General features: G+C 33.6%; 1 protein-coding gene across 2 annotated transcripts in view; it reads left to right on the plus strand.

The window, feature by feature from the left end:
* The window catches only part of PSME4 (proteasome activator subunit 4), an 85,093-nt gene that overhangs the window by 2,385 nt on the left and 57,599 nt on the right, over positions 1 to 25,109 (plus strand). The window contains exons 2-5 of one of the 2 annotated variants that reach the window (XM_072937751.1): positions 13,290 to 13,430; positions 14,185 to 14,301; positions 21,582 to 21,647; positions 23,679 to 23,723. In XM_072937751.1, the coding sequence (XP_072793852.1) occupies positions 13,290 to 13,430; positions 14,185 to 14,301; positions 21,582 to 21,647; positions 23,679 to 23,723 (369 nt within the window). The remainder of the gene's footprint in view (positions 1 to 13,289; positions 13,431 to 14,184; positions 14,302 to 21,581; positions 21,648 to 23,678; positions 23,724 to 25,109) is intronic. The other variant, XM_006211270.4, reaches the window with a different exon arrangement.

Below are 25,109 nucleotides of genomic sequence, written 5' to 3' on the forward strand. Positions count from 1 at the left end.
CGGTTAGTTCAGTAGTGATCTAAATGTACTTTGTAAAAGAATGGAAAGCAGTAATGAAAATAAGATCTAATTTTCCCCATTAGCTCTGTGATTGTGGTCAAGTATTCAATCATGTGTTTCAGGGTACCGGTGAGAGAAATGAGGGATTTGGACTGAATAATTCCTCAGAAGCTTCCCTGCTCTGTTATTTTATGATTTTATTTTTTATCATCTAGAGGCTCAAGTAAGCCAGTGTATATCTTTCTACAAGGACTGTTTGAGCAGGGGGTAAAATACTGGAAATAGTTGCACAGATCAGGTGCATTCCTAAAGAAGACCGGAGTGTAAATGCTGCTGTTCAGAGGCACTTGGACTGGATCCCTGACCAGAAGAGTTTGTCCCTAATCTGGGTGTCATAGGACTGAATAGAGTTCTGGTTTAGGAGATACTCAGGCTCCCCTTTTCTTTTTCTTTTTTACTTTTTACCTCATTTTGGTAGTTATAATTATCTTCCAATCCATCTCAAGACATGCAGGTCTGTTTAGCAGATCTCTGTGAAGAAAGGTTATTTCTGTGTATTAAGAATTGGCCCTGTGATACAGTACAAGCTCCCTTAGTTTAAAGTACTGCCTGATCAGGAGAGATTGTGTGATGTAGTACATCACAAGACCTTAAAGAAGCAAGGAAACAAATCCGACAAGAGAGGCTCAAACCTTGTGGTCTTTGGGAAATGGCAGTCAAGACAGAGTGAAAGGTGCCAGTAAATGACTGCTATGGCCCATGTAGAGAATGAACGGAACTGAAGAAGGACTAATCTTGAAACTTGCCTTTTCTCCCTTGTCCTTCTGGATCTCCTGTGAGAGGCCGTGAGGTCTAGTCAGAAGAGGTTTGTCTACCTGGCATTGCCATGAACATTATCATAGGTCTTGCTTAACCTCCCTGTAGCTTTAGAGTCCTCTTCTGGGGAGTGAGAGTGTGAACTACAAATGATTTTTCAAACCTAAAACTTTGTAGTGGATTGTTTCATAAAAGCAAAATCTTAAACACAAAGTAGGATAATTTCTTTTGTGCTAATTTTTATTTAAAGCAGAATTTTGATTTTAGTGACAATGTGGGTTTGGAGTATTATGAAACAAATTTGGATGCTTTCTTTCAGTGAAAATGTATTCTCTACTGTTTTATAATGAAATGACTGTATTATACTAGAATCATATTATTTGCTAATTAAACTATAGCTTCCTGGTTTAATTATTATTGAGAAAGTTATGTAAACTTACTGGATAGGAATTGGATTAAACCACATAATGTATTTAATTTGATTATACCACCACTGGAAACTTAAGTTTAGTCAAGATATGTGTTAACAAGTATACTTACTTATCTTCTCTTGTGAAAAGTAATATGTGACTACAGGAGCACCCAAATTCATATTTATTATCTCTGTGTTGGTGAAGAAAGGAGAAAATGCTAACCATTGAATATCAGTTGTCTACTGATAGTGTGTCTATTTGAATATTGACATTGTGAAATACACAATAAATATAAGTGCTTTTTACTTGTAAAAGAATCTTGAAATCTTGGCAAATTACCACATTTAGCAGTGAGAACCAGTTAGAGGAAGTAGTGGGAAAGGTTTGTCTTTGTTATTAAGTAACCACACTCAAAATGGGACCCAAAATTTTGTAGTGAGAAAGTTGATTTTCCATAGAAAAAACAAAGTAAATGAATTCAGTGATTTTGGGAGACATGAATTTGTCTGATAAATTTCTATGACAGTATGATAAGGTATCCTTCACTTTTGTTTTTCTGTTTTGTTTTGTTTTGTTTGTTTTTTACTTAACAGACTATATTTTAGAGCAGTTTTAGGTTCAGAGCAGAACTGAACAGAAAGGACAAAGTTCTCATATACCCCCTCCCCTGTCCCCCTGACATGCACACATTTGATTTTTCATAGCAATGCCAAACTCACATATTTTTTTAAAAATGTTTGAGGCCCTTCCCATTTTCCGGGGATGTCTCTTACTCATTCTTTTAAAATTCCTTGTCAGTTTTCTCTTCAGTAGTTAACTGGCTATTTCTTGTCAGTCTCTTATGTCATTGTGACTATATGTGTGATTCTGATGTGAACAGTTTTCTAATTTTTTTTTTTGCTTTAAAACGTTTTTTAATATGGAAAGTATGAAACATACAGGAGAGGGAAGAATAATATAATAATCCTGGGTGTACCCACCACCCATGTTCAACAGTTATCAACTCACGGCCAGTCATGTTCCCTTTGCTATCACTCCCTTCAACCATTTTTTTTTTGAAGCATATTCTTCATTCATAAATGTTTCCAATATATATTTTTAAGGAGAAAGAAAGTAAACAAAACATCGATACCATTATCAAACCTAAAAAAAAAACTATTTCTTTGATCAACCTCAAGAAGCAGAATTTATGATTTTACTTCTGAGTTTCCATTTCATTTGCATTGTTTTGTCTAAGGTTTACTATAAAGAGACCTCATGAACAGATGAAAGAAGCCACTCATTAGTGAACATTTTCATATTATGACATCTTTCTTTTCCCCTCTTAACTTTGGATACATAGAATCCTAGGGTAACAAAGGCTCCCTTGAAATCTCTCTATTATAAAATTGAAGACTCTTAGGTTCATTGATTAATACATAATTTGATGCAAAGTAATAGAGGCAAGAGTCTTCTTTGAACAAATTATTTTGTGAATGCTTTGTATGGGCGAGGCACTGTTTTTGTCACTTGCAATATGTCAGTGAAAGAATTCTGCCCTCCAGGGAAGTTCCAGAGTGTTCTTTTTCTCTTAGTGCAAATTTCTGTTCATTTAGGGCAGAGCAAAGCAAGGTAATTCCATCAAGAAATTTGGGGAAAGAAAATATGAATTCTAAGTACATTACTTAAAAAATTTCTTATTCTGACTAGTATGTTTTAATGCCTTACACTGAGGCACTGAGACAGGCAGTTAGAAAAAAAAAATAGTGAAACAACACCATTCATTTTTCTTCTAAGATCTGAAAGTGTCACTTAACAACAATTTCCCCAAGTGTTCTTGATTAAGTGTTATAAAATAAAATTATCTTTGAAATACGTGTTCTTAATTGAGGTGAAACAGAGGCAAATTCTTAATGTTTATTAAGGGACACTTATTTATTAGTGAGTGAGTGCACAACTTCTAAACCAGTTTTTCTCAATGTAGAACCTGGGAGTTATCTTTTTTCTATTAAGTGAGATTCATTTCTAGTGAATCTTCTTCACCACCTCATGTACTTTTTAATAGAAAATTCAAATCCATGTTTCCCTCTAACCTTTGTAGAACATTTAGACCAAAATCTCATTTGTACTGTGTGAAAAGCAAGCTGAGGACATGGTAATAAAAGCAACAGCAAGCAAACAACAACAAAAACCCTCCGCATTCATTGAGACCGGCCAGTGGAATGTTAAAAGCAGCACATACTATAAATATTCCCATTTGGAATCCTGAAGTTGGCTCCTTCCATATTCGGCCTCCCCTCCGCATTTCTTCCCTTGTAGTGCTCTCGCTCGCCCTCCCTCCCTCTCTCTCTCTCTCTCTCCATCCCTTATTCATGCTTTCGTATTCTTCGTGTGCATGGCTTCTCTGTGCTGTGAGCTTCCTTGAGGTCTGTGTCTTCCGTGTTTACCTCGCCTTCTTTGTGCCCCCAGCACTGAGGGCAGCAGCATAGATAGTCATAGGTACTCAGTAATACTAGAGTGAACTTTTTTTGTTATTGGTAAATTAAAGCATTATGCAATTCCAAGGATTTGTTAACTTTTACGGTCAAAATGGAGAAAATGAACCTGGGATGAGATCTATTTTAATATTGGGTTCAAAAGGAAGTATGTATTTAACCAAAGAAGTAGAAGAAAGGAGCATCTTGGTTGAGGAAAAGAACGGTGTGTTTCATACAACAGAGAGGGTACAGGGGAGTGGAATTTAATAAAGTTAATTAGAGAGCAAAGCAGATTATATTGGTTGCATCAGGGAGTTTGAGACTTTCACTTAAAAATAAATCTGTAATTATGATACTTAAATATTTCATATTTGTGGGCATCTCAATATTTCTTCTGTATGTTCATTTTTAAGTGTTCGTAGAGAATTTTCCAAATTGTGGGTTATGACCAAAGGGTTGTATAGTCAATTTAGTAGGTCTTGACCAGTTTTGGTTTGGTTGGGTTTGTTGAACTAGACTAAAATTATTAGAATGGATTTGTAAGTAATAAAGGTGAATGATCAGGACCTTTGTTTCAGTTATATATATGTTTATGTGTATCCTGGATTATGTATTTATTACTATGAGTTGTGGCCAAAAAAATCGAAGGCTACTGATTTTTACAGGCTTCTTTCAGTACTTCAGATGTATAATCCACACCTGTTTATTGAGCTATAAAGATAGAAAGGATGGAAACAAAAAGTTGGAATAGTTAAAAAAAAATCAGTAACCCGAGGAATTTTATGAGAGAGCATTCATAGATTGTTAAATGAGTGGTGTAGATACTGCCTACTATTTATTAAGGGCTCAGAATGTGCCAGCACTATGCTAAGGGCTTTATATTCATTTCATGTGATTTTCACAAACAACTCAATTAACTGTAGGTTTGTTTATTCCAATTTTACCACTGAAGAAATGAGTCTTAGTGATTATGTAACATCCAGTTTGCCTGCTGACCCCAGGTTCTTAACCATGATGTCCAGAATAAGGAAAGCTCCCTGGACTGTATCACCTGGGAAGACTACCAGGGAAAGAGAATCTGCAGCTGAGCCTTGAGGTAGGATTTGGTTAGGTAAGGAGGAATTTGGAGAAAGACATTTAATGTGTGGGAACAGAGAGTGAGGAAGTTGATCATACAACTGTTAGTCTACACTCAGAGCATCATATTGAAATAATCAGTTGTCTGTCTCCCTCTCTAGGCTGCCTGCTCCAGCGCCATTTGTTACTTATTTTTAGGTTCCATTGCCTGTTGCCATGTCTGGCTCTTAAAGTGACACTCAGTAAAGCATTTTAAGAAATGAATGCCCTTTATCCATGCCTCAAGAGAGACAACTGGGAAAAGAATAAAGGCATCATTAGGTGTTAATAGTGAATGACTTTATTACTCTAGAAATTGCCATGCCATTTTTAATAAGTCATAAAGAATATAACTATGACATACAGTGTGCTGAAACTCCAGTGTGTTCAACGTGTGGTGGAGGGGAATAAAGAGATGTAGACCCCAGATCTCCTTGTCCATTTAGAGCCTTCCATCACAAGTACTATGCTTGGTGAAGATGATAGACTTAGTTTTTAGTGAGTTTTGGAAACCTACTCTCAATGTTTTAAAGCCAATTTGTTTAATTTGGTCAAATATTTATTGTTAGTTTGAAGGTTGTGTTTTTTTTTAAATAGAACTAGCCCTGATGAGCTAATTGTAATTATGCACATCACTATATATCTCAAGATATAATTGTACATTCAATCAATTGAAAAAATGTTTCCCAGTATTCTCACCTTGTTTCATTACCAGTTAGAGCTGAGGGTTAAATCTATGTGGAGATGTGGTCCCTGTCACCAAGGAGATTTCAGTCATCTGCAGAAATAGAAGAATGTATACATGCGTAACTATAGTATGAGATAGAATGTGAAAAATTCTCAAGTTTAGTACAAGCTGTTAAGGAGCAGAGAAGACAAGATAGCACTTTTGGTTGGGAATGAAGATGTTGTGAAAGGAGGAATCCTTAAAGGATAGATAAGCTTCTAAAGATATGAACAAATAATTCAAAAGAAAATAATGAGAAAACATAGTAGGCAAACCTCTTGTTTTTTCCCCCCAGGATAATAAAACATAATAACTTTTATTTATCAAGAATATTTTCTTCTCAGGCAGGCAAAAATGCCATTCCAAATACATTTTATACTCAGTGCTTCAGGCTGAAATTTATTTCTGTAATGAATTTCAACATAAATCCTGTTTGTTAGGTTTTTGTACTCCCTCACCAGTACATCAAACAATTTGAGTTAGGAATTCATTGTTCAGTATTTGTACACTTGGACAAATATGTAAATGCGAAGATGTCTATTAAATATTGTTCATAATTTTTAAAAAAACAAAAATAACATAAATGCCTAAAAATAGAATTGAGTAAATCAGTATTTTAATGGAATACTAGATAGCTGGTAAAAAGAATATGGCCAGTCTATATTTATAGGCATAGAACAATATCTTGAATGTCTGTTAAATGAAAAAAAAGTAGTGAATGATATCTATAGTATCATTGCATTTATGTTTTTATGAAGTATATACATATGTACATTTGTTTATAAATAAAATCTAGAAGGATATATCCCAGCTGTTAACAGTTGTAGACAACAGTTCAAATTTGTATGATTGGTGAATCATTTAAATAAGCCTATATTGCTTTCCTAATAAAATAATAATTTCCCCCCAATAGTATTTTCCTCTCAGGTCTCCAGGATGCAGCTTATAGTTGGTAGGAAAGAAAGAGAGAGAGAGAGAGAGAGAGAAAGATAATTAAATATATAGGTTTATGGGGCCATTCAAAGATTTCCAGCATAACTAGATATAGATACCAAAGGAACGTTATCTTTTTATCCATCACTTAACCATTGTTTATCTTCTGGGTTGACCTTATTCTTTTTTTTTTTTTTCTTTTTAACTAGGCAAACATCTTAGGATATATTTAACATCTTAAGTAATTAAAGAAATATAAGATGAAACAGATTGTGTTAGTATTATGTTTTTAATGATTTAAATAGATTTTTAAAAGCATATATTGTGCTCCAGTCAGTCTGCTAAGGTTAAGTGGTTCTCAAACATAGTGAAACATCTGGAAAACTTAAAAAAACAAAACAAACAAACAAAAAACTGGTGCCTGGTACCCCATTCTAGAACAGCTGAATTAGAATATGTTTCATGCACATTAATCAGTTATCTATCACCATAGCCTTCTGAGGAACCCCAGGTTTTACAAATAGACAACATTAAATAACTTGCCCAGGGACTGACACAGAGCAATTTGAATTCTCAGCAAACTTGTAGGACCATGCTATTCCTGCTTGCTTGGCTACTGTGTTGAAATCAACTCATATTCTGTCTATCCAGAGCTGATTATAATGTTGGGAGTTGTAAAGCAAGTTAGCATGGAAACATAACCTCCACTTTAGATAAGGCCTTTATTTCAACCAGCAGTCACTTGGAATTCATATCCTTGTTTATTTGTTTATGATAGTCTATCCCTTTTTTTGATCCTCAGCTTGATCTTTTTTGGAGGGGAAATAGGAGAATAAGTAGTTCTTTTAGTTGTGTCTTCATGTCCCAGAAGTATGCTGTCCTTGCTCTGTTCCCCTGTCTGGAGCTGTCCCCTGTGCCTCTTGCCTCCTCTTTCCCCAAATGCTCAGATTATCTTGACCTTGAGTTGCCTATTCAGAGTGATGACAGCTCTCTAGTCTTTCAAGATTCAGTTCAATAATCACATCTATGATGAAACTTTGGTTTAAGAAGCAAGAATCACAAAACTCTAGAAAGACTTTATCCCCCTCCTCATATATATTACTTAGTTTTATGGGTATCTGTCTCCTCACATCTGATTGTGAGTTCTTGGCCTAAAGGAACTATTTAGTTCATACTCTTGTGCTATATCATTTGCTGTAGAAATGCTTTTAGGAAACAGTTAAGTGAGTGAAAAGAGGAGGAGAGGTGGGTTTATGAGAAAAGCCTGCATTTTACCTGTCTACTTTTCTAGCAGTGAGGAGTTATATCTGCATTTTTAACGTTACGTGTATTGATGAAGGACTTAGTCCTGGAATAAAGCCAAAATAATTAATTCCCGGTCCTCTAGTTTTCTCTGCTAATTTTGCCTTTAAAAAACTTTTTTTTTTTTTTAATTTGGTGACATCTTAGGAACAGAAGGGCAAGCCTGGAAGTGATATAGCTACAGGGAGGTGTGTATATGTGTGTTTTTGGTGGAGGGAGGAGTTGAAGCTACTGTCTGAAATAAAATTTTGTAATTGTTCAGGGATTTCATTGGTCATGGTAGTTTTCCTGGCTGTAAAATACTTCTCATTTAGCCCTAGCTGTCAAGTATTAAAACACATTAAAAAAAATCCTTATGACTCAGTATTTATTCAAATAGTGTACATTTTAGTACAGTTCCATTGTTTTAAAATGTAACTCTTGCATATTTCTTTTAGAGACATTTCTAATCAATCATTGGTTGGTATTATTAATGGAGCAATTTTCCTTCAACTACCATTATTTTTTTTATCTGGGTACCATATAGGAAGCCTGCTGATTTTAAAAAACCTGTTCTTAGATTTTCTTACATCATCTAAAAGTAGTTTTTAGTTGATTGTTTCAGATGTTTTAGGTATAATAATAGCATTTACACCATACTGTTCTTCCTTTCCTGAAAGAATTACCATTATAAAAGTTTCCTGGTTTACTCTTTAGTCCAGATTCAGAATAATGCTAAATAATAACAGTAAAAAAAAAAGTCGTTATTGCGTGAATATTATTTTAAAGGAATTACCTCTTGGAGGAGATATACCTTAAGTCTGATAGTGGCTATTTAATTAAGACTCATGCCATGTTTTTAAATGATTTGGTTTCTTTTTGTTATATCTGGTTAATATTTTCTAATTTACATTTTATTATAATCAGACTGGCCAGTATAATATCCACATGTTAAAATTAAATGAGGTTTTCTTTGTGAACTATTTTACAACCAGTTATAGGTATTCACAGAAGATTGAAAGGAGGGCATAGTTTCTGTAAGCTCACAATTTTTGTTTGTCTTAGTCAGCTTTATTAATTATATAATTTCTAATTAACTTTAGTTGAAGTTCGATTGAAGTGGTAAAGACACACAGTAGTTGATTTTGTTGCTGTTAGCGCATAAAGTTTCATTTTCTTTTTCAAGACTGTGTAATAGTTGGTACTGTATACTTTTATCAGGAGTTGCATTAACCAGTGGTTCTCTCTTTTTCTGAAGTTAGTAGCCATCCTACATCTATTAGAGATTGAGCAAAATGATGATAGCTTTTATTCTTTATGAATATAGTGCAGTTAATTATTGTGATTCCTGCTCTCATTTTTGGCTAGTGAGAACCATGCAACCTGATTCCTTTGCTCTTTTAAATAGGACTTTAGTAATCATTGATAAAGGATTTTTTAATTAAGGTAATAGTAGGCATGTGGAAATATTGATTACCTAATTTTAAACATTGTATAACAGAAGCTGATGTGAAATGTTTTTACCTGTTAATTTTAACTATTATAACTGACTTTAGAAAAGTTTGAATAGATAAAGGCATATAAAAAAACATGAAAGTCACTCCGTTTTACCCAGAGGTAACATTTTATGGTGTTTGCTTTATCTTTTAATCTAATGCATGATTGTGTCTTCTATTTAATTGCATATTGTGTTTGTTTTGAATCCTGGTTTCTTATATGATACTCCATTTCACATCCAATAAAAGTTCTTTGAAAACAATTTAAAATGACTACATTGTAGTCTAAAGGCATAAACTACAAGTTAACAAACTATTCTCTTATTTCAGGCTTTTTCGTCCACCCCCTACCCCAGCAAATTTTTATTATTGCAAATGTGCATTGAGAGTTTTTGGTATTTTGATTTGAAATTGTTCATTTTTATTTGGGACATATTGCTGGATGTGGGTTTTTTTTTTAATGATCCATAAATACTTTTAAGTACTTTCAATGATAATAGTTAAAATCTGGTTTTTAAAATTTCAAGCTAACGTTTCCATTTTTTTGTCTCATAAATAGGACTACACTAAATAAAACATTTACTCAAGATTAGATATCACTGCCAAATGTCTTATATGTTTTTAGTAAAGTCTTAATGCTGCTCTGAAATGATGTTAATTTTACTTTATTGATGGATATATTTAGAACCTTAGAAACCCAGTGATCGCCTTGAAGAAAAATAACTGATGAAAGACAGAGCTTTTATTGAAAACCTGTATTTTTAGCCTCTAGCCAAACTTTAATTCTTAGTTCATTTCCATAGTGCTGTATATGATTTTGTATTTTACTTTAAATTTTCTTGCAATGTATAGTAACTTATATTTAGAATATTTGGTAGAAACAAATCTTGACAGTATTGTGTGTTTGATTAAATAATTACTGTTCCAGGTATGCCACTGTCTTTCTTTACTTGAGAGTAAAAATTAAAGCATTTTATTAATACACTATAAGACTGTGAGGAGGAATCAGTTGAAAAGTGCTTTGTATTTTACTGGGGTTTTTTTTGCCCTTGTGGGAGGATGGAACATAATGACTTGTCATCTATATATTTTGAATACTTTAGAAATATCCTATTCAAAAGTTCAATCGTGACTGTTGCCAAGGTTTTCAAGTATTTTAAGACATCTAATAGTAATTTTTAGTACTAAAATTTAATGTGAAAATTAATTGGAAAAAAGAAATGGACTGTCTTTAATATGGTCTGAAGTACAATTTTTGAACATAAAAATACAGAAAAGCCAACTGGAATAGTTTTTAAAAATAGAGACTCTTAGTCTCCACTCTCAATAATTTTCAAATTTTTCTTTTTTTAGAAAAACAGCTTTATTGCATTTAATACTCCAGTATTTTTGATGGACTAGTATTTTGATGGAGCCCAGGAATGTGCATTTTAAATGGTCTGTTGTCTCATAGACATTTACTAGGTAATGTCAAGCAGTTTTTCCAGAGTGGCTGTACCACTTTATACACTCACCAGCAGCAGCATATGAAAGGTCTGGTTCCTCCACATTCTCACCAAAACTGGGTATTGTTAGGCTTTTTAATTTTAGTCAGCCTGGTGATGTGAGGTTTTAATTTGCTTTTACTGGTAAAAATGATGTTGAGTATCTTTTCATATGCTTATCAGTCATCTGAATGTGGTCTTTTCAGAAGTGTCTACTTGAGTCTTTTGCTCATTTTTTATTCAATTTTGTCTTACTGATTTGAAGGAGTTCTTATGTAATTTGGATGAGTACTTTGTCAGATGGATGTATGTATTCCAAATATCTGATTAGGCTTTTCACTTTTAATAGTGTTTTGTTATGAATAGAAGTTCCTGATTTTAATGAAGACTAGTTATTAATTTTCTTCTTCTAGTACTTTTTGTGCTCTTCAGAAGACAAAATGCTGAGACAAGAATCACTTTCTGGTTTGTAGGAACTATTTGCTTTTGACAGGGGAAGTGAATTGCTCAGTAATCCCCCTGAAACCTCCAGTTTTGTCAGCAGTTCTGCACTCCTCTGAGAATCCCCTTGTTGGTCTTTTCTTTTCACAGTATGAAATTTTGGACCCTGTGAATTTTATGTCCCTGATGTCTACACAGTTGTCTCGATACTATAGGAAAAGTGATGGGCTTGTAGGTAAATTATTTCAACGGCTTAGAGCAGTATTTCTATAGTTTTTCCACAGAAGTCATCTTAGCCATGGGGGAGAGTAAGTGAATAACCCGAGGGGCGTTTGGAGCCCTGTCAAGGCCTGAAGTAGCTACTAAGAGCAAGAGATGCTGCTTTGGACTCTTTTCTGTTTTACCTTAAAAGTGCGTGCTTTTTTTTTTTCAGGGATTTGGTTTGTTTTCATTTGAAGGTAGCATTTAAATGATCCTAGCTTTTACTCTTAACTTTTCAGTGAAATTGAGGGAGGCTTTAAGAGGCTGTACCTTGTTGATTTAGGAGCTTGAAGTACCTCTGGAAGCCCTGGGCTTAGTGTCTCTATGTACTGTCTTCATTAATCCATTTGCATTACTAGTCCAAGGTGGTTAAGAAACTTTCATAGTAATTACTGACAGAGGCAAAACAGTGTCTCAGGTCTCATTCATTGCTTCCACCCATACTGTTTGGTTACATAGTACTAAGGTGAAATCATGGAGTTATACCTTGAAAGGACAGAAGAGAACTGAATAAATACACAACAGCCTGAGAAAATAAAAAAAAGAGTGCTCTTAAAGGATCAAGAATTTTAAGGATTTTCTGAAAAAGGAAAAGCAGTTAGGTATTCTAATTTTAGAAGTTATGCATAAGTTTAATTTGATCTTAGCTATTGGGGAGGTACTAAATACAATATAAGAAATATTAATGGTGTATTTTCTGTTGATTTATGCATTTGTCTGTAAAATGGTCTTCCTCAGAAGTTTATGATTTCAAGTATCCAGTAATTTATTCTAAGTAAGTTTTGGTTCCTTAAGTTTTAGTTACTTCTGAATCCTTACATGTGCCATGATTTGGTCATTCCTGCTTTTGGGGACACTTTTTCCTTAAATTTGCTTACTGTTGAAGCTTTTGATTACATTGATTCTCTTAAGTTAAAAAATGGAAAATGTATAATTTTGAGATAAAATACTGTGCTATTTTTAGTAGTAACTTAATTTTAATTAGTTACGAGTTAACTTAGAAACAGTACAAATTATGTAACTTGCTGTATTGTTTCAGGATTCTCAGTAAGCGTTCATAAAAAATTCTTGAGGTTAAAACAGTAAAATTCTGTGTCTGTACTCTTGTTCTGTTTTATTTTTTAATTATGTTATGATATGTAGTTACAGCAAGTTTAAGTAGATTGTGACCTTGAATGAGCACTTGCTTAATAAAGGAAACAGTACAGAGGGATTCTTTTCAGGCTACTGTGACCAAAGAATGTCTTTCTTGAACAATGAGTGGATGCAAAATGTTTCACATCAAGGACATTTGAAATTAAGGTGTAACAGTACATATTTTTGATACCCATTGAACAATAGCTCCCTGTCTCTGCTTTCCCAGCCCCTAGCAGCCACCATTCTACTTTTGTGTTTCTATGAGTTTGATTACTTTAGATACTGCACGTAAGTGGAATCATACAGTATTTGACTTTTTATGATTGGCTTATTTCACTTAGCATAATGTCTTCAAGATCCGTCTATGTTTTGGCATATGACAGAATTTCCTTTTTCTTTTTTTGAGGGGTGGGTAATCAGGTTTATTTATTTATTTATTCATTCATTTTTAATGCAGATACTGGGGATTGAATCCAGGACCTTGTGCATGCTAAGCATGTACTCTACCACTGAACTATATCCTCTCCCCTCCCCGAATTTCCTTCTTTTTAAAGGCTGAATAATATTCCATTGTGTGTATATATGTGTGTGTGTGTTACTTCTTTATTCATTCATCTCTTGGTGGACATTTGTTACTTCCACACTTTGTTTATATGAATAATGCTGCAGTGAACATGAATATGTCACCAGAGCTGTTTTTAAAGGCTGCATTGATTTTTGTCTTGCAGATATATTCGACTTTATGGGAGAAAATTTAGCAAAGAAGATCATGTTCTTTTTATCAAATTATTGTATGAGCTGGTATCAATTCCAAAACTGGAAATCAGCATGATACAGGGATTTGCCCGTCTCTTGATCAACTTGTTAAAGTAAGTCAATTTCCTGTGATGTCTGCTGAGATTTTTTTTGGTTTGTTTCTTCAGAGTGTTAGGGAATGAGGTGAGCTAAGTGTTCTTTTTTTTTTTTTCCAGTTAGGTACAATTTGACTGCATATATACAATATATTGCACACAAATATGTATATAGAATATACAGCATGAGCTAAGCATTCTTTGGTAAGAAGACCAAGTCCCAAATTACCAGTTTGGAAAAAGATTGCAGAAAACTTAATCATAAGTTTAAACCACATGTGTTAATTAACCTTTTAATTAAAATTGTTTTTCCTTCTTGAAGCCTTCTCTTCTCTGGCACACATTGAACTATATGTTGTCTGATTGTTTCATTTATACTAATTATCTTCCCTTATGTAGTTTGTAAGATCCTTGAGAAGACAGGGATCTTATATTCTTTTGCGTATCGCAGGCACCCAGCACAGTTTGAGAAACATTAAGTACTCCACAGATAGTGTGGGAAAGTGTGAGACTCATCAACAGTAATTGTGACGTAAATTCTAATGCCTTTTTTTTTAACCTGGTGTTCTTAGAAGTTTGGGCAGCAGCAGAACTCTGGTGCATTGTTCTTCCTACTACTATGTTTTGCCAGTGAGTTGCTGAGGATGTGGGGGGAGCAAAACCCACTGTGATGACAGCAGCATTTAACAACTATCCTCCCTGTGCAGTATGTGTAACATACACACCCCTGTGCACACATATACACACATGTATTTACTTTTTCTTTAATTAGGAAAAAGGAACTGCTTTCAAGAGATGATTTGGAGTTACCTTGGAGACCACTTTATGACATGGTGGAAAGAATATTATATTCCAAGACAGAGCACCTGGGATTAAATTGGTTTCCTAAGTAAGTATTTCCGTGTAAAATTCTTTAGGGGGAGCACTTTTAGGAGCTTTTAGGAGTTTGATCATAATTGAGAAATATTGGGTTGAGATAAGCAAGTAAATACACATTTTAATGTGCACACTTCTTTGTAACTTGTCTCCTAAAGCAATTTATTGCTCTCTTTAAACTGTATCTGAAGCTGCAGTTAAGAATTTCCCACCCACTTATCTCTAACAGCAAACTTCACCATGCTGACCAAAGAAAGCAAGAGATTTTTGTTTGGAACCTAGTATTTTGTTAAAAGTAATGCACATTTGGCATTCTTCGTAATATATCCACTTGCGTTTTAATTCTTCAAGTAAAATAAATGCTTCAAGAAGAGGAACTTTGCCTATTCTGGGGGCACCCACATCCCAGAGGGCACATACTCCCAGTTTCAGTGACTGATTGTTCTTGGAGTGCAGACTATTGAAATCCACGGTCCTTGGTTTATGTTGTTTCCTAGTAATGTTTAGACATACTGAGATTATAAGTCTCTGGCTCTTTATGGTTTCTTCTTGTGCATACATCCTCATTCTTCCAGATCTCTAATTTTGGTACATTTTGTATTTTATTCTGAATTTATAGAGTACAGTGGCGATCTGTCTTTTTGATGAATAATGATTTTAGACTTGACTGCAAAGTATCATTTTTCCCTGTTAACAAGGTTTGTCCAGTTGTGATCTAGCTCTTAATTTTCTGTCTTAGTATGTTTGATTTAAAATAGTATTAAATTATTTGTGATTAAAGTTTATTTTTAGGAAATCTTTTCTTCAGTTTTTAGTAGCTGTTTCCTCTCACTACTTAGAGTTGTTTATCTTAGACATGTGTACTCATTTCCTGAAAAACACCGTTTTATGTGCCTATATTGTTACCTTTTCCCCATTTATAAATTAAGTCTTTAAAGATTTATTTCTGTGGTTTTGCCTCAATCCTAGGCGTGTTTACATGTCTCCTCAGTTCAGTTAATCTATGATTAATCTTCAGGCTTCACTAAGTCAGCCTCTTAAGTGATTTTTTTCTGAAAATATCTGCAGATGGCAGGCTTTAAAGAATTTTCAAGTCATAGGTAAATAGTGAAATGATGTAAATGGAAAGAGTTAAGGAAAAAAAAAGACTGTAGGTGATCATGAACTTAGTTCCTAATTGGTTTCTGGTCAGGGGTGGCAAATAGACTAGCCAGAAGTCATTTATTTCCTGAAGATTTCATTAGTTAAAACAAGGAAACCCATTTCAGTCATACAAATAGGAAAATTCATCATGAAACAGTATAGTACAATGTTCAAATATGGTTTTACAAATATTTATTATAAAGAACCAAAATTTAACATAAAAGATTACTTTTGAAAGTTTCCTTTCTGCTGGAGTGTGGCCCAGAATGGACTGGCTAGGCCTTAAAATCTGAGCTCACTGAAGTTTTGATTGGAATCACCATTTCATAGATTTCAGGGATCTTTAAACTATTTAAGTATAAGTTATCTTTCTGAAGTTTTCCTGGTTAACTTCTTTGACTGCCTCTGAAATTCTTTGGTAAATCATTGGGGGAGGAAAGCAATTTCTTCAATTATATTTCCTTTTTTAGTATGTCTTTTACTTGCTTTTTTATAACCAAGTGTCATACTTCCTCCCCTTACAGGTGTACCTTTGCAAAGGCAGCCACTTTCTTTTAAGTCCTGTGTGGTCATTTATAAGTGTCTGTGGCTTTCCTCTTCATTGATAGCACTGTTTTCCTAGAAATTTGGTTAGAACTTATCACTGTGTCAGTCATTCCTGATAGCTCCTCCCCTATATCTTGATACTGTACTCATTACCATGTCGTCTCCTGAAGCTTCACATCGTCCTTGCTCTTGTGGAGACCTTCTTCCTTAAACATTTCACTGTGGCTCTTCTTGGTCTTTGGAAGAGGTTTAAAGCAGTGGCTCTTGACTCTAACAGACTCAGCACTCCTTTTTGTAGTCTATAGTTAACTATTCTAAAGTGAAATTCATAAATAACATAACCTACCTATACTCAAACATTAATATAATGTCTTAATCATAAAAGGAGTAATGGGAAAGTAGTTTATTATAAAACAATGTGAAAAACAGTGGTGTTCAGATTTTGCATCTATTTATAATGAGTAAGTCTGGATTTAAAGTAAAAAAGATGAAAACACATTCTGTATCAAAAGTATAAGAAAATGAAAGAGCAGAATTATTAGTGGACATTAAAATAAAAACTAGTGCTAGGATAAGGAATAACAGGCCACATGTATTTAAGTATGATAAGAGAAATAACTTTACTTTCAGGCTACTGACTGAGAAAAAAGGAAGTATGATATTCTTGCAGGTGAGCTGGCCCTATAACAGAGTGTCACAATAATTCTTTATGTAATAATGTGGGATGGTTTAGTTACTTAGTATTACACAACATTATTTTTGAACATTATATTGCATGTGAAAGAAATAGAGGTAGAGGATGAATTGGGAAAAGAAACATTAATAGATGAAGCCATAGAAAATTTGTTGAATGGACTTTTGGGGAGAATATTAGAGCAAGATTGAAAAGTAATGTCAACGTGTCATTTTCACAACATAAATTGCCTTTTGTGCCATACGAAAAAAGGATGACATTCTAAAAGAACATGAAGCATGTTAACAACAAAATTATGAATGAAATTCTGTGACATCCTCATGTTTTGTGTATCTGCTAATTGCTGGTGTAATGACACTTAGTTCTAGGACTATTAAAACAATCTTCATTCTTAGTTACATGCTGTGCAAAACTACACATGCGCAGGGATATGGTTTGGGCAGCTCAGGGGTGGCAGCTGGAATTGCCATTATGCTCTGATTCCCCGATGTCCTTCCCCGCCAAATCATGAGTAACTCTAGGTAAAATTTTCAACGAAATAAAGTACAGCCTTCCTTCAATTTACATATCAGTTGTATTCCTAGAATATCCTGTATCTATTAAAACTGTGTAAAAAATAGTTAATGTTTAAAACAGTTAGCTTTTAGGTTCACTATTTTTTAACCTATATAACCATGCACTGGGACATTTAAAAGTCTTGCAACAATTTTTTGTGGAGTCTGGCTATTCCATGGATTGCAGAGTATCTAATATACCTGGCTTTTAATCACTAAAGTTCCGTTGAGTCCTCCCCAGTAATCGTGATAGTTAAAAATGTCCCATACATTCCAAAATGCTCCCTGCATGTGGTTAGGAGGCTTATGGATTTGCTATCTCCTCATCCATGCAAGTTAAAGTTCCTGCCTCAGTAATCGGTCCCTCCTGTTTTCTTATCGTTGGTCCAGCATTTTTTGCCTTCTTTTTTCCTGTTTTTAATTCTATAAGATACCGGTCTTTTAGTTTCCAAACCAGTATTCTTTTACCTTTACCAGTGCTTCTCAAACTGTCCATTTAATACTCCTTCCCTTTTCCAAAGGTGTTTCCTGAAAGGTGTGTGAGACATTTCTTAGAATTTTTACATTTTATCTTGAACATTCATATCTGTTGTATTAGGCTTATTAAGTAGTGTTTTCATAAGTAAAAATTTCTTCCCTATATATCTCTTGACTAAAATTGATGCTCCAAGAAGATGAACTGTATTGGTCTAGTGGCTTGGAGTACTCACATTCAGGACTATGTACCTCTGTTGAAAGGAGTATGTGTTGTGAAGTACAGCTCTGTTGATGCAGCCTTTTTTAACAGTAATGCGTTGTTCCAGTGTGAAGGGGTCAGAAAGAATACTGGGCATCTGGAACTATTTTTGAGGGGGCTCTTTCTTGGTAAGAGGCAGCACCATAGGACAAAATTAGAAACTTAATGTCTGTTTAAAAAAAAAAGTAGAAAAAAATTGTGCTTAAAATATTTTTCAGGACTATAATTAATTTTTTATTCATTTTCTCCAATTTTCTATAATCTTTTTACTGTTATCATCATATATTTACCTCTCCTTTTGAAAGGAGTACCTGTTACCATATTTCCATTCTGGTCACACTGTATTTTTTTATTTAACATTAAAAGATTTTCATATTCTTTGGTTCTTAGACTTTCTTCATCTCACTTGCATTGGTGTTAATATCAGAGAAATCTGATGGTTCTTACGCAGTAATGTTAGAGACACTAGTTGGAGAGCCATACAATAACACTTAACTACTTATTGTTCCTCACAGCTAGTCTCTGTCCACTGAATTTCAAAGACGGAACCATTTAAAACATTTTAAAGTTTATTTTTCTACTTAAGGTGCTGTTTAGTTACAGTAGTGTAACTACTAGTGGTGTTTATAGACAAGGGATAAAATACGACTTTTTACAAACATTTTCTTTGAGAAAACCCCTTAAAGGGCCTTTTAAATATGTCATGCTTTTGAATTGGTATTTTGTTTTCGAGTATTTTCATCTTAGATGCATTCTGGCACATTTTGAAACAGTTTTGTCAGCTGACTGCATGTGTTCATACTATTTTTAGAATACTATTTTTATAATCAAAAGTGAAAGATTGCTTCATTTGTTAACTGTTTGCCTTTCAGGACCTAACTTCATGGTCCTTATATACTTGTCTTTATTGAAACCACTGCTTAGAGTGCCATGCATTTCAATATGATTTTGAAAGCTGGTTCCATTGTTTGGCTGAAGGATTATTAAACTTTCTTCTTTCCCTTACCTTCTTCTCCCCTCTTCCCCTTTGTTTCTTTTCCCCCTTCTTTCCTCCTCCTTTCTGTCTTTTTGCCTCAGGGGAAAAAGACATTTTTATTCTCATCTGTTTCAAATTTGTGCTGGAGAAATTGTAGGATTTTTTTATTCAATAGAAAAATTAACATTGGAAAGACTCTAGGTAGTTATGAACTTGATACTAGCAACATAAGAATTTTATTGTTTACTTTGTAAAAGAAGCATTTGAATCTTACGGATGTGGTTTTATTTTATAAAGCAATGTCCCCCACACTTAACTGGAGTTAGCATATTTATGCAAGTTACAATATGGACAGCCCACTTAAGGAAGGGTGCTGCTACTAAGAAAATGTGAGGGAAATATGCATTGATCAGTTTTTACAAATGGGCATGGAAAATTCATATTTGAATTGCCATGTATGTAAATTAGTCTTATGATTGATTTAGTTTTTGTGGTTTTTTGGTCTTTTAAAGGTTTACATATTTGCACCATGAGTAACTTGGACCTAGGTAACTCATTTACCTTTAAAAAATTTTTTTTAAGTGTCTATTTCTCTTTCATATATACTGTTCTAAGGGGATACTATAGTATTACGCTCTTTCACTTTTCATATTAATCTGCCTCTGGAGAAATACGGTATTTCCCTTCTCTGGTCCTTGTTCTTGATGGCATTTGTTTCTCTATTGATCTATCAAAGGATCATTTGAATGTTTGCTCTTACGGATAAGATACAGTTAAATCCTTTGTTCCTCCATCAACAGGTGGAAACGACATGTTCCTAACCTCTACTGGGGGTTACTTGATACATGTGGCCACATTTCTAAGCTTAAGTTACTAGCAGCACCTCAAGAATGATCTCTACCTACAGAATTTAATATGATAATGAAATGATGAAAGCAATTTCTCTGAGGACCTGTTGAAGTTTAAAATAGTTTAGTTATTTTGTTAATAAACAATAATTATAGTATTTGCAGTGATTTCTAATAAGGGATTTGAGGAACATTCTGTTTGTTTTTTTTTTTTAACATTCTGCTTTTATTTGGAAATTAGAGAATAAGTGGTTGATTTTATTAATTTTTATTCATGACTTTGCTGGTGTTTCTTCCAAAAGTTGTGCTTCAATGATCTTTCTTTAGAAATTGCTCTTTTTAAAGCAATTTAAAAAAATACTTAGTTCACATTGATCAGGCTAGTCATCACTTCAGCAGTTATGCATGCTCTTTTTACTAGTGGCCAGAATCATTACAATTTCTTAACACTTGCTGTGGAGGCATACTTTTTTCTTAAAGCAATTTTAATGAAAAACCAGTGTTAATGCTACATTGCTGATGAAGGTGTTACACTTTATTTATAGTTTTCTTAGGGTTAAATTATCTTGACCCTAATTTTGTGTGAAGTTGCTGTGAAAAATGAGTACTTGCTGGTTTAACTAAGCAGTATTCAGTTTTGAAAGATTAGATATGAGATGAATAGTGTTTGACGTAGCTGATAGTGGATTTGTTTAAATTTAGAAAAAAACAGGTAAAAATGGATACATTAAATTATAAAGAGGTTGTGACACAACTATGTAGAATGTACCAGTGTTAAGTTTCCCAGTGCATTTATGAAAAAGCAAATACTCTGAAGTTAAATTTTAGATCAAAAATTGTCGAGTGAAGCTGAAAGTACTTCTGGCTATGGGCAGTCCATACTGCTCTCATCTGGAAAGTATCATTTGCTGCACATTTTTCTGGTTTATAAGTGAATATTGTCCTGACAGGTAAGGCTAAGATGGTGGGAAGCATAAACCTCCAGGTTTACATAACTAGAGTAACTGGAGGTTAAGACTTTTGGCTTTCCTCGGGCTTCTCTGCTACATATTTGGCATTTACTTATTAATGTCATCTTAAGGACTCACAAAGAATGTCATCATAAGGAAATTGCATCCCAGAGAAGAAAAGTCACACCGAGTCATTTGTTGAAACTGGGGCAAGAACTTACTTTCTGCTCTGATAGAGTGGCAATTGGGAGAGGAATTTCCTATTTTTGATACGATTTCCTAAACATAAATTAATAGCTGCTTAGTGGCAGTAGAATAAATGTAAAAGCAAAATGTATACAAAATTTTAGTTTTTGAGAAGATTGAAAATACAATTTATTTTGGTTAAATGTGAAATAATTATAGTTAACATTTATTGTGCTTAATTCTGGGCCGGGTGACTGCTTTCTTTACATTATCTCATTTAATTTTTGTAACAGCCTTATGAGACGTAGGTATTACTGCTCTTACATAGATGGGAGGCTGTAATACTGCTCTGCTAGTAAATAGCCGGACTGACTCTGAGCCCAAGCTATGAACCATTCATTACGTGATGATATACTGTGGCTTTCTTTTCAACTTAACATACCTTTACTAAGAGAAGATCGGGTATGAGTAAACCCACCAAGCTTAGACCCTCTAGATTCCTTTTGACTTTTTAAAAAAGTGTTTTGAACTGTTATCACTTTAACATTAGAAATTTCCAACAGTCGGAAAAGTATTTAGTGATTATTCACTCCCTCTAAAAATTAGTGAAATATAGTCCAGTAGCATCTAGCCTTAACCTTTTATTTTATTTTTAAACAGAAACATTGTTTCCTTCATCATGAGAGATTACAAGAATCACAAAAGGTCACTATACAGATATCACAGGTTAGAGAGATTGTACCCTTTTCTGGATAAAGAGCATAAATCCAATGGCACAGGCCTTATGTATAAGGAGGGGTTGAAATTGACTTTATCTAGATAAACTAAATCACATTCGTACACACCTTATTCCTCTAATGAGTGAAGTGACAGCTTTCAGGTCTTATAATTAACCTCCTGTTCTGAAAAGTGAAGGGAACTGGAGAAAACATACAGCTATGCAGCCTTTTATAACTTGCTTTCTAGAATCATTTTTGACATTATATGAAAGTTTGTTGGTAGAGAAGTGAACCAGTGAAAATAGCAGGTTTTCTGTGTTGTACTCTCAAGTGAGTTGTCACAAAAACAGTTTCAAATAAATGTAAAGTTAACATGAACACAAACCTTAGGAACTAGTAGAAATTATAGATCTTCTGCTTGTTTCCTTGGACCATAAGTTTACCATTTTAGAATTATCTTTTTTAAAGTCTGTATTTAAGTTGATCTGTTATTTTGTTTGGAACTAGATGTATCTTCAAATTAACCTATGAATTCTGAAGTTTGCTTCTAAGTGGGGTTCTTTGGTCCAACTAAAAAAAATCCAAAGATTGCTGCTCTTCGTTGCCCTAATAGAAATGTTTGTTGAACTTTGTAAATAAATAAATATATAAATATAAATAAACATATAACCTTGTTATAAGCACTGTGGAAATGACCAGAAGTAAAAGTCATACTCACAGTCTCAGGGAGTTTTAAATGTAGTTGGAGAGAAGCTGCCCACCCCATCCCCACCCCCCTTTTAAACTAGGCAAACTTAGATGTTTCCTAAATTAAACTCTTTCTGAATTGCTTAGCTTTTTTTGTGAGAGAAAGTAAAAATCTCTCTTTGATAATCAAAAAATGCTCCATGATGGCTCTCTGGCCATGTGGTCATCTTTTTTATTTTAGAATTACCTGATGAGTTATAGCCCAGTTTCCTGTTCAGTTAATTTTTTTCTGAGTAGTTTTGAAACTAAAGAGGATTCCTACAGCTTCAAGTAATTATAGTTTTCTCTCCTGGTTGTATAATACATTGATTACTTGTGCTGAATTTAGATTGTGTTATTCCTTAGAATTTCTTTGCAAATTAGTTCTTAAGCTTTCAGAGAAGCTGGATAGACTTCTGGCTTTTAAGAATTTCAGGAAGCTTAACGAAAAAGTGTCGGATGGAAGCACTGCCTGAAAATTACCCCTTTCCCCCATAATTGTTCTTCCTGAGATTTGGGGACTTGTTTTATTTTTACCTGTATACATCATACTGTAAGTAGTCACATTTACTTTAAAATTCCAGTTCAGAATTACTTGATGCCCCCTTTGTTTTGTTTATTTGCATTTGACCTCTTTGACTCTGGTCTAGTTACTATTTTAAATATTCCATTCTGGTGATGTGTTTAAACCAGTCCACACTGGCCATTTCATTAGAATAGAAATATTTATTGTAAGTTCATGTACAATTATTTGTTTTCCTAAATTCACTTGAGCCACCTACAAGTTGAAAAATAAGTTACAGCTTTTAATGTTCTTTGACTAACTTAACTAGCTGGTCAAAAAAGGTAGCTGTTGCTTACTTTGATAATTGTTTCTGACAGTTGCTGATAGAAGCACACCAGACTTTGTCTACTGTTTGTGTTTAGAGTAACAGCACTTTAATAATAAAAATTTAAAATTAGTATTTGAAGTTTTAAGCCACTGAACATACTTCTTGATGTGTTATAAGTATGGTCATTGCTACGCACTTTGTAAAGATTGAAAATCATTTGCCCCTTTTCCAGTTTCCTTCCCGTTAGTTCATAGCATAGAGTAAGCAAAATGAGGGCAAAGGAAAGAACAGATTATGGTTTAGGTAGTTTAGGTAGTTAATCCTTACAGTTTTGTGTATATGAAAGAGAAGTGTTAGTGATTGCATGTACACAGATAATATCTAAGTTTATGAGCTTATCTTAGAGATAATTTTTAATTGAATTAGATCTGTTCTTAAAATATACCAACCTAATTTATCAAATGGCTTTTCCTCCCTAGTTCTGTAGAAAATGTTCTCAAAACACTCGTGAAAAGCTGCCGACCGTAAGTAGCTCCTCAATTTATAAAGCCTCTTACTGTTTCTTTGGGCCTTTCCCCATCTTTAGTATGCTTTGAAGAGGAAATTAAAGATATAAATAGTTTCTGACATGGTGATGTTAGTCACTGGGCACAAAATATCATTTCCAACCCTTGAACTGAACTTTTCAGATTTCATTTATAAATTTAGAAATTTTCAAGTGGTGTGGGTGTCAGTCACCCATTATAAAGTAAGAAGGTCAATTTATCCATAATCATCTTTGTTTGAAAGGTTTTCCTATGACTATGATTAGATTTCCTATGATTATTTTTAAAATTAAACATTTTTTGTATATAAATTTTTATTGAAGTATAGTCAGTTTACAATGTTGTGTCAGTTTCTGATGTACAGCATAATGCTTCAGCCATACATGAACATACATATATTTGTTTTTATTCTGTGATTATGATTAGAGTATGATTACTCAGATAAAAAATATTTCCCAAAATAAGTGTTGTAGGTATTGTATTAAAATGAAAAATAACAAGGAAGTGTCTTGTAAATTTTTTCCTAGTATTTTTCTCTCTCAGTAGAATATTTGACTTTAAAAAACCATATTCTGATGTTTAAAGGTGAATGTGGACATAGCTTATTTTTAATTAAAGTCTAGTCCTGGGGACTTGAACTGTTTTTCATTTTTGTTTGTCAGGCTGTTCTAAGACTACTTACTCTGCTATGGATGCAGTGAATTCTGTTGAATGGAAATTCATATATTTACCATATGCTTGTAATATGAGTTAAAATTATTTTAGAGATCAGCTATTTACTGCTGACCTACTATACTGCTTAGTCTTGGGCAAATGTATTTTCAATATATAAAATTTCCTTTTTAAGAGGCTTAAGATCTAACCTGAGTTATCATCAATGAGGTGCCTACTGGGTTTTAGGTTTTAGGAAATTCATAGAATGCCCAAGCTTTTATTTTGGATTCTGACTCTGAAAAATCAGGAAGTTGACAGTTGACTCTGAAAAATTAGGAAGGGTAATTGATGTATGAGATCTTTGAAGGCAGAATATGTTCTGCTTTTTTTTTCTTAATTTTAACTTGTTGCACAATAATCTGGTACATAAATCCTTGATGAACTCGACAGAAGTATTACTAGAAATGTAATTTTATTTTTCAGGTGACAGAATGAAGTGTGGTTCTCACAACATAGATATATAAAGATATAATAAGATAAAAATATGATGTGTAGGCCAAACCTATGCATGTATTTGAAAAGGTTTCCTAACTTTTTTGACATACCCAAATCAAAGGTTTTCGTATGCTTTTTGTTATTTTAATCCCCTTAGTGGGTGTTTGATAATTATACATTGGTCCTCTTTATCTATTTACCTTTGTTTTGTTTATG

Source organism: Vicugna pacos, chromosome 15, assembly GCF_048564905.1.
Source record: "Vicugna pacos chromosome 15, VicPac4, whole genome shotgun sequence".
Taxonomy (NCBI): Eukaryota; Metazoa; Chordata; class Mammalia; order Artiodactyla; family Camelidae; genus Vicugna; species Vicugna pacos.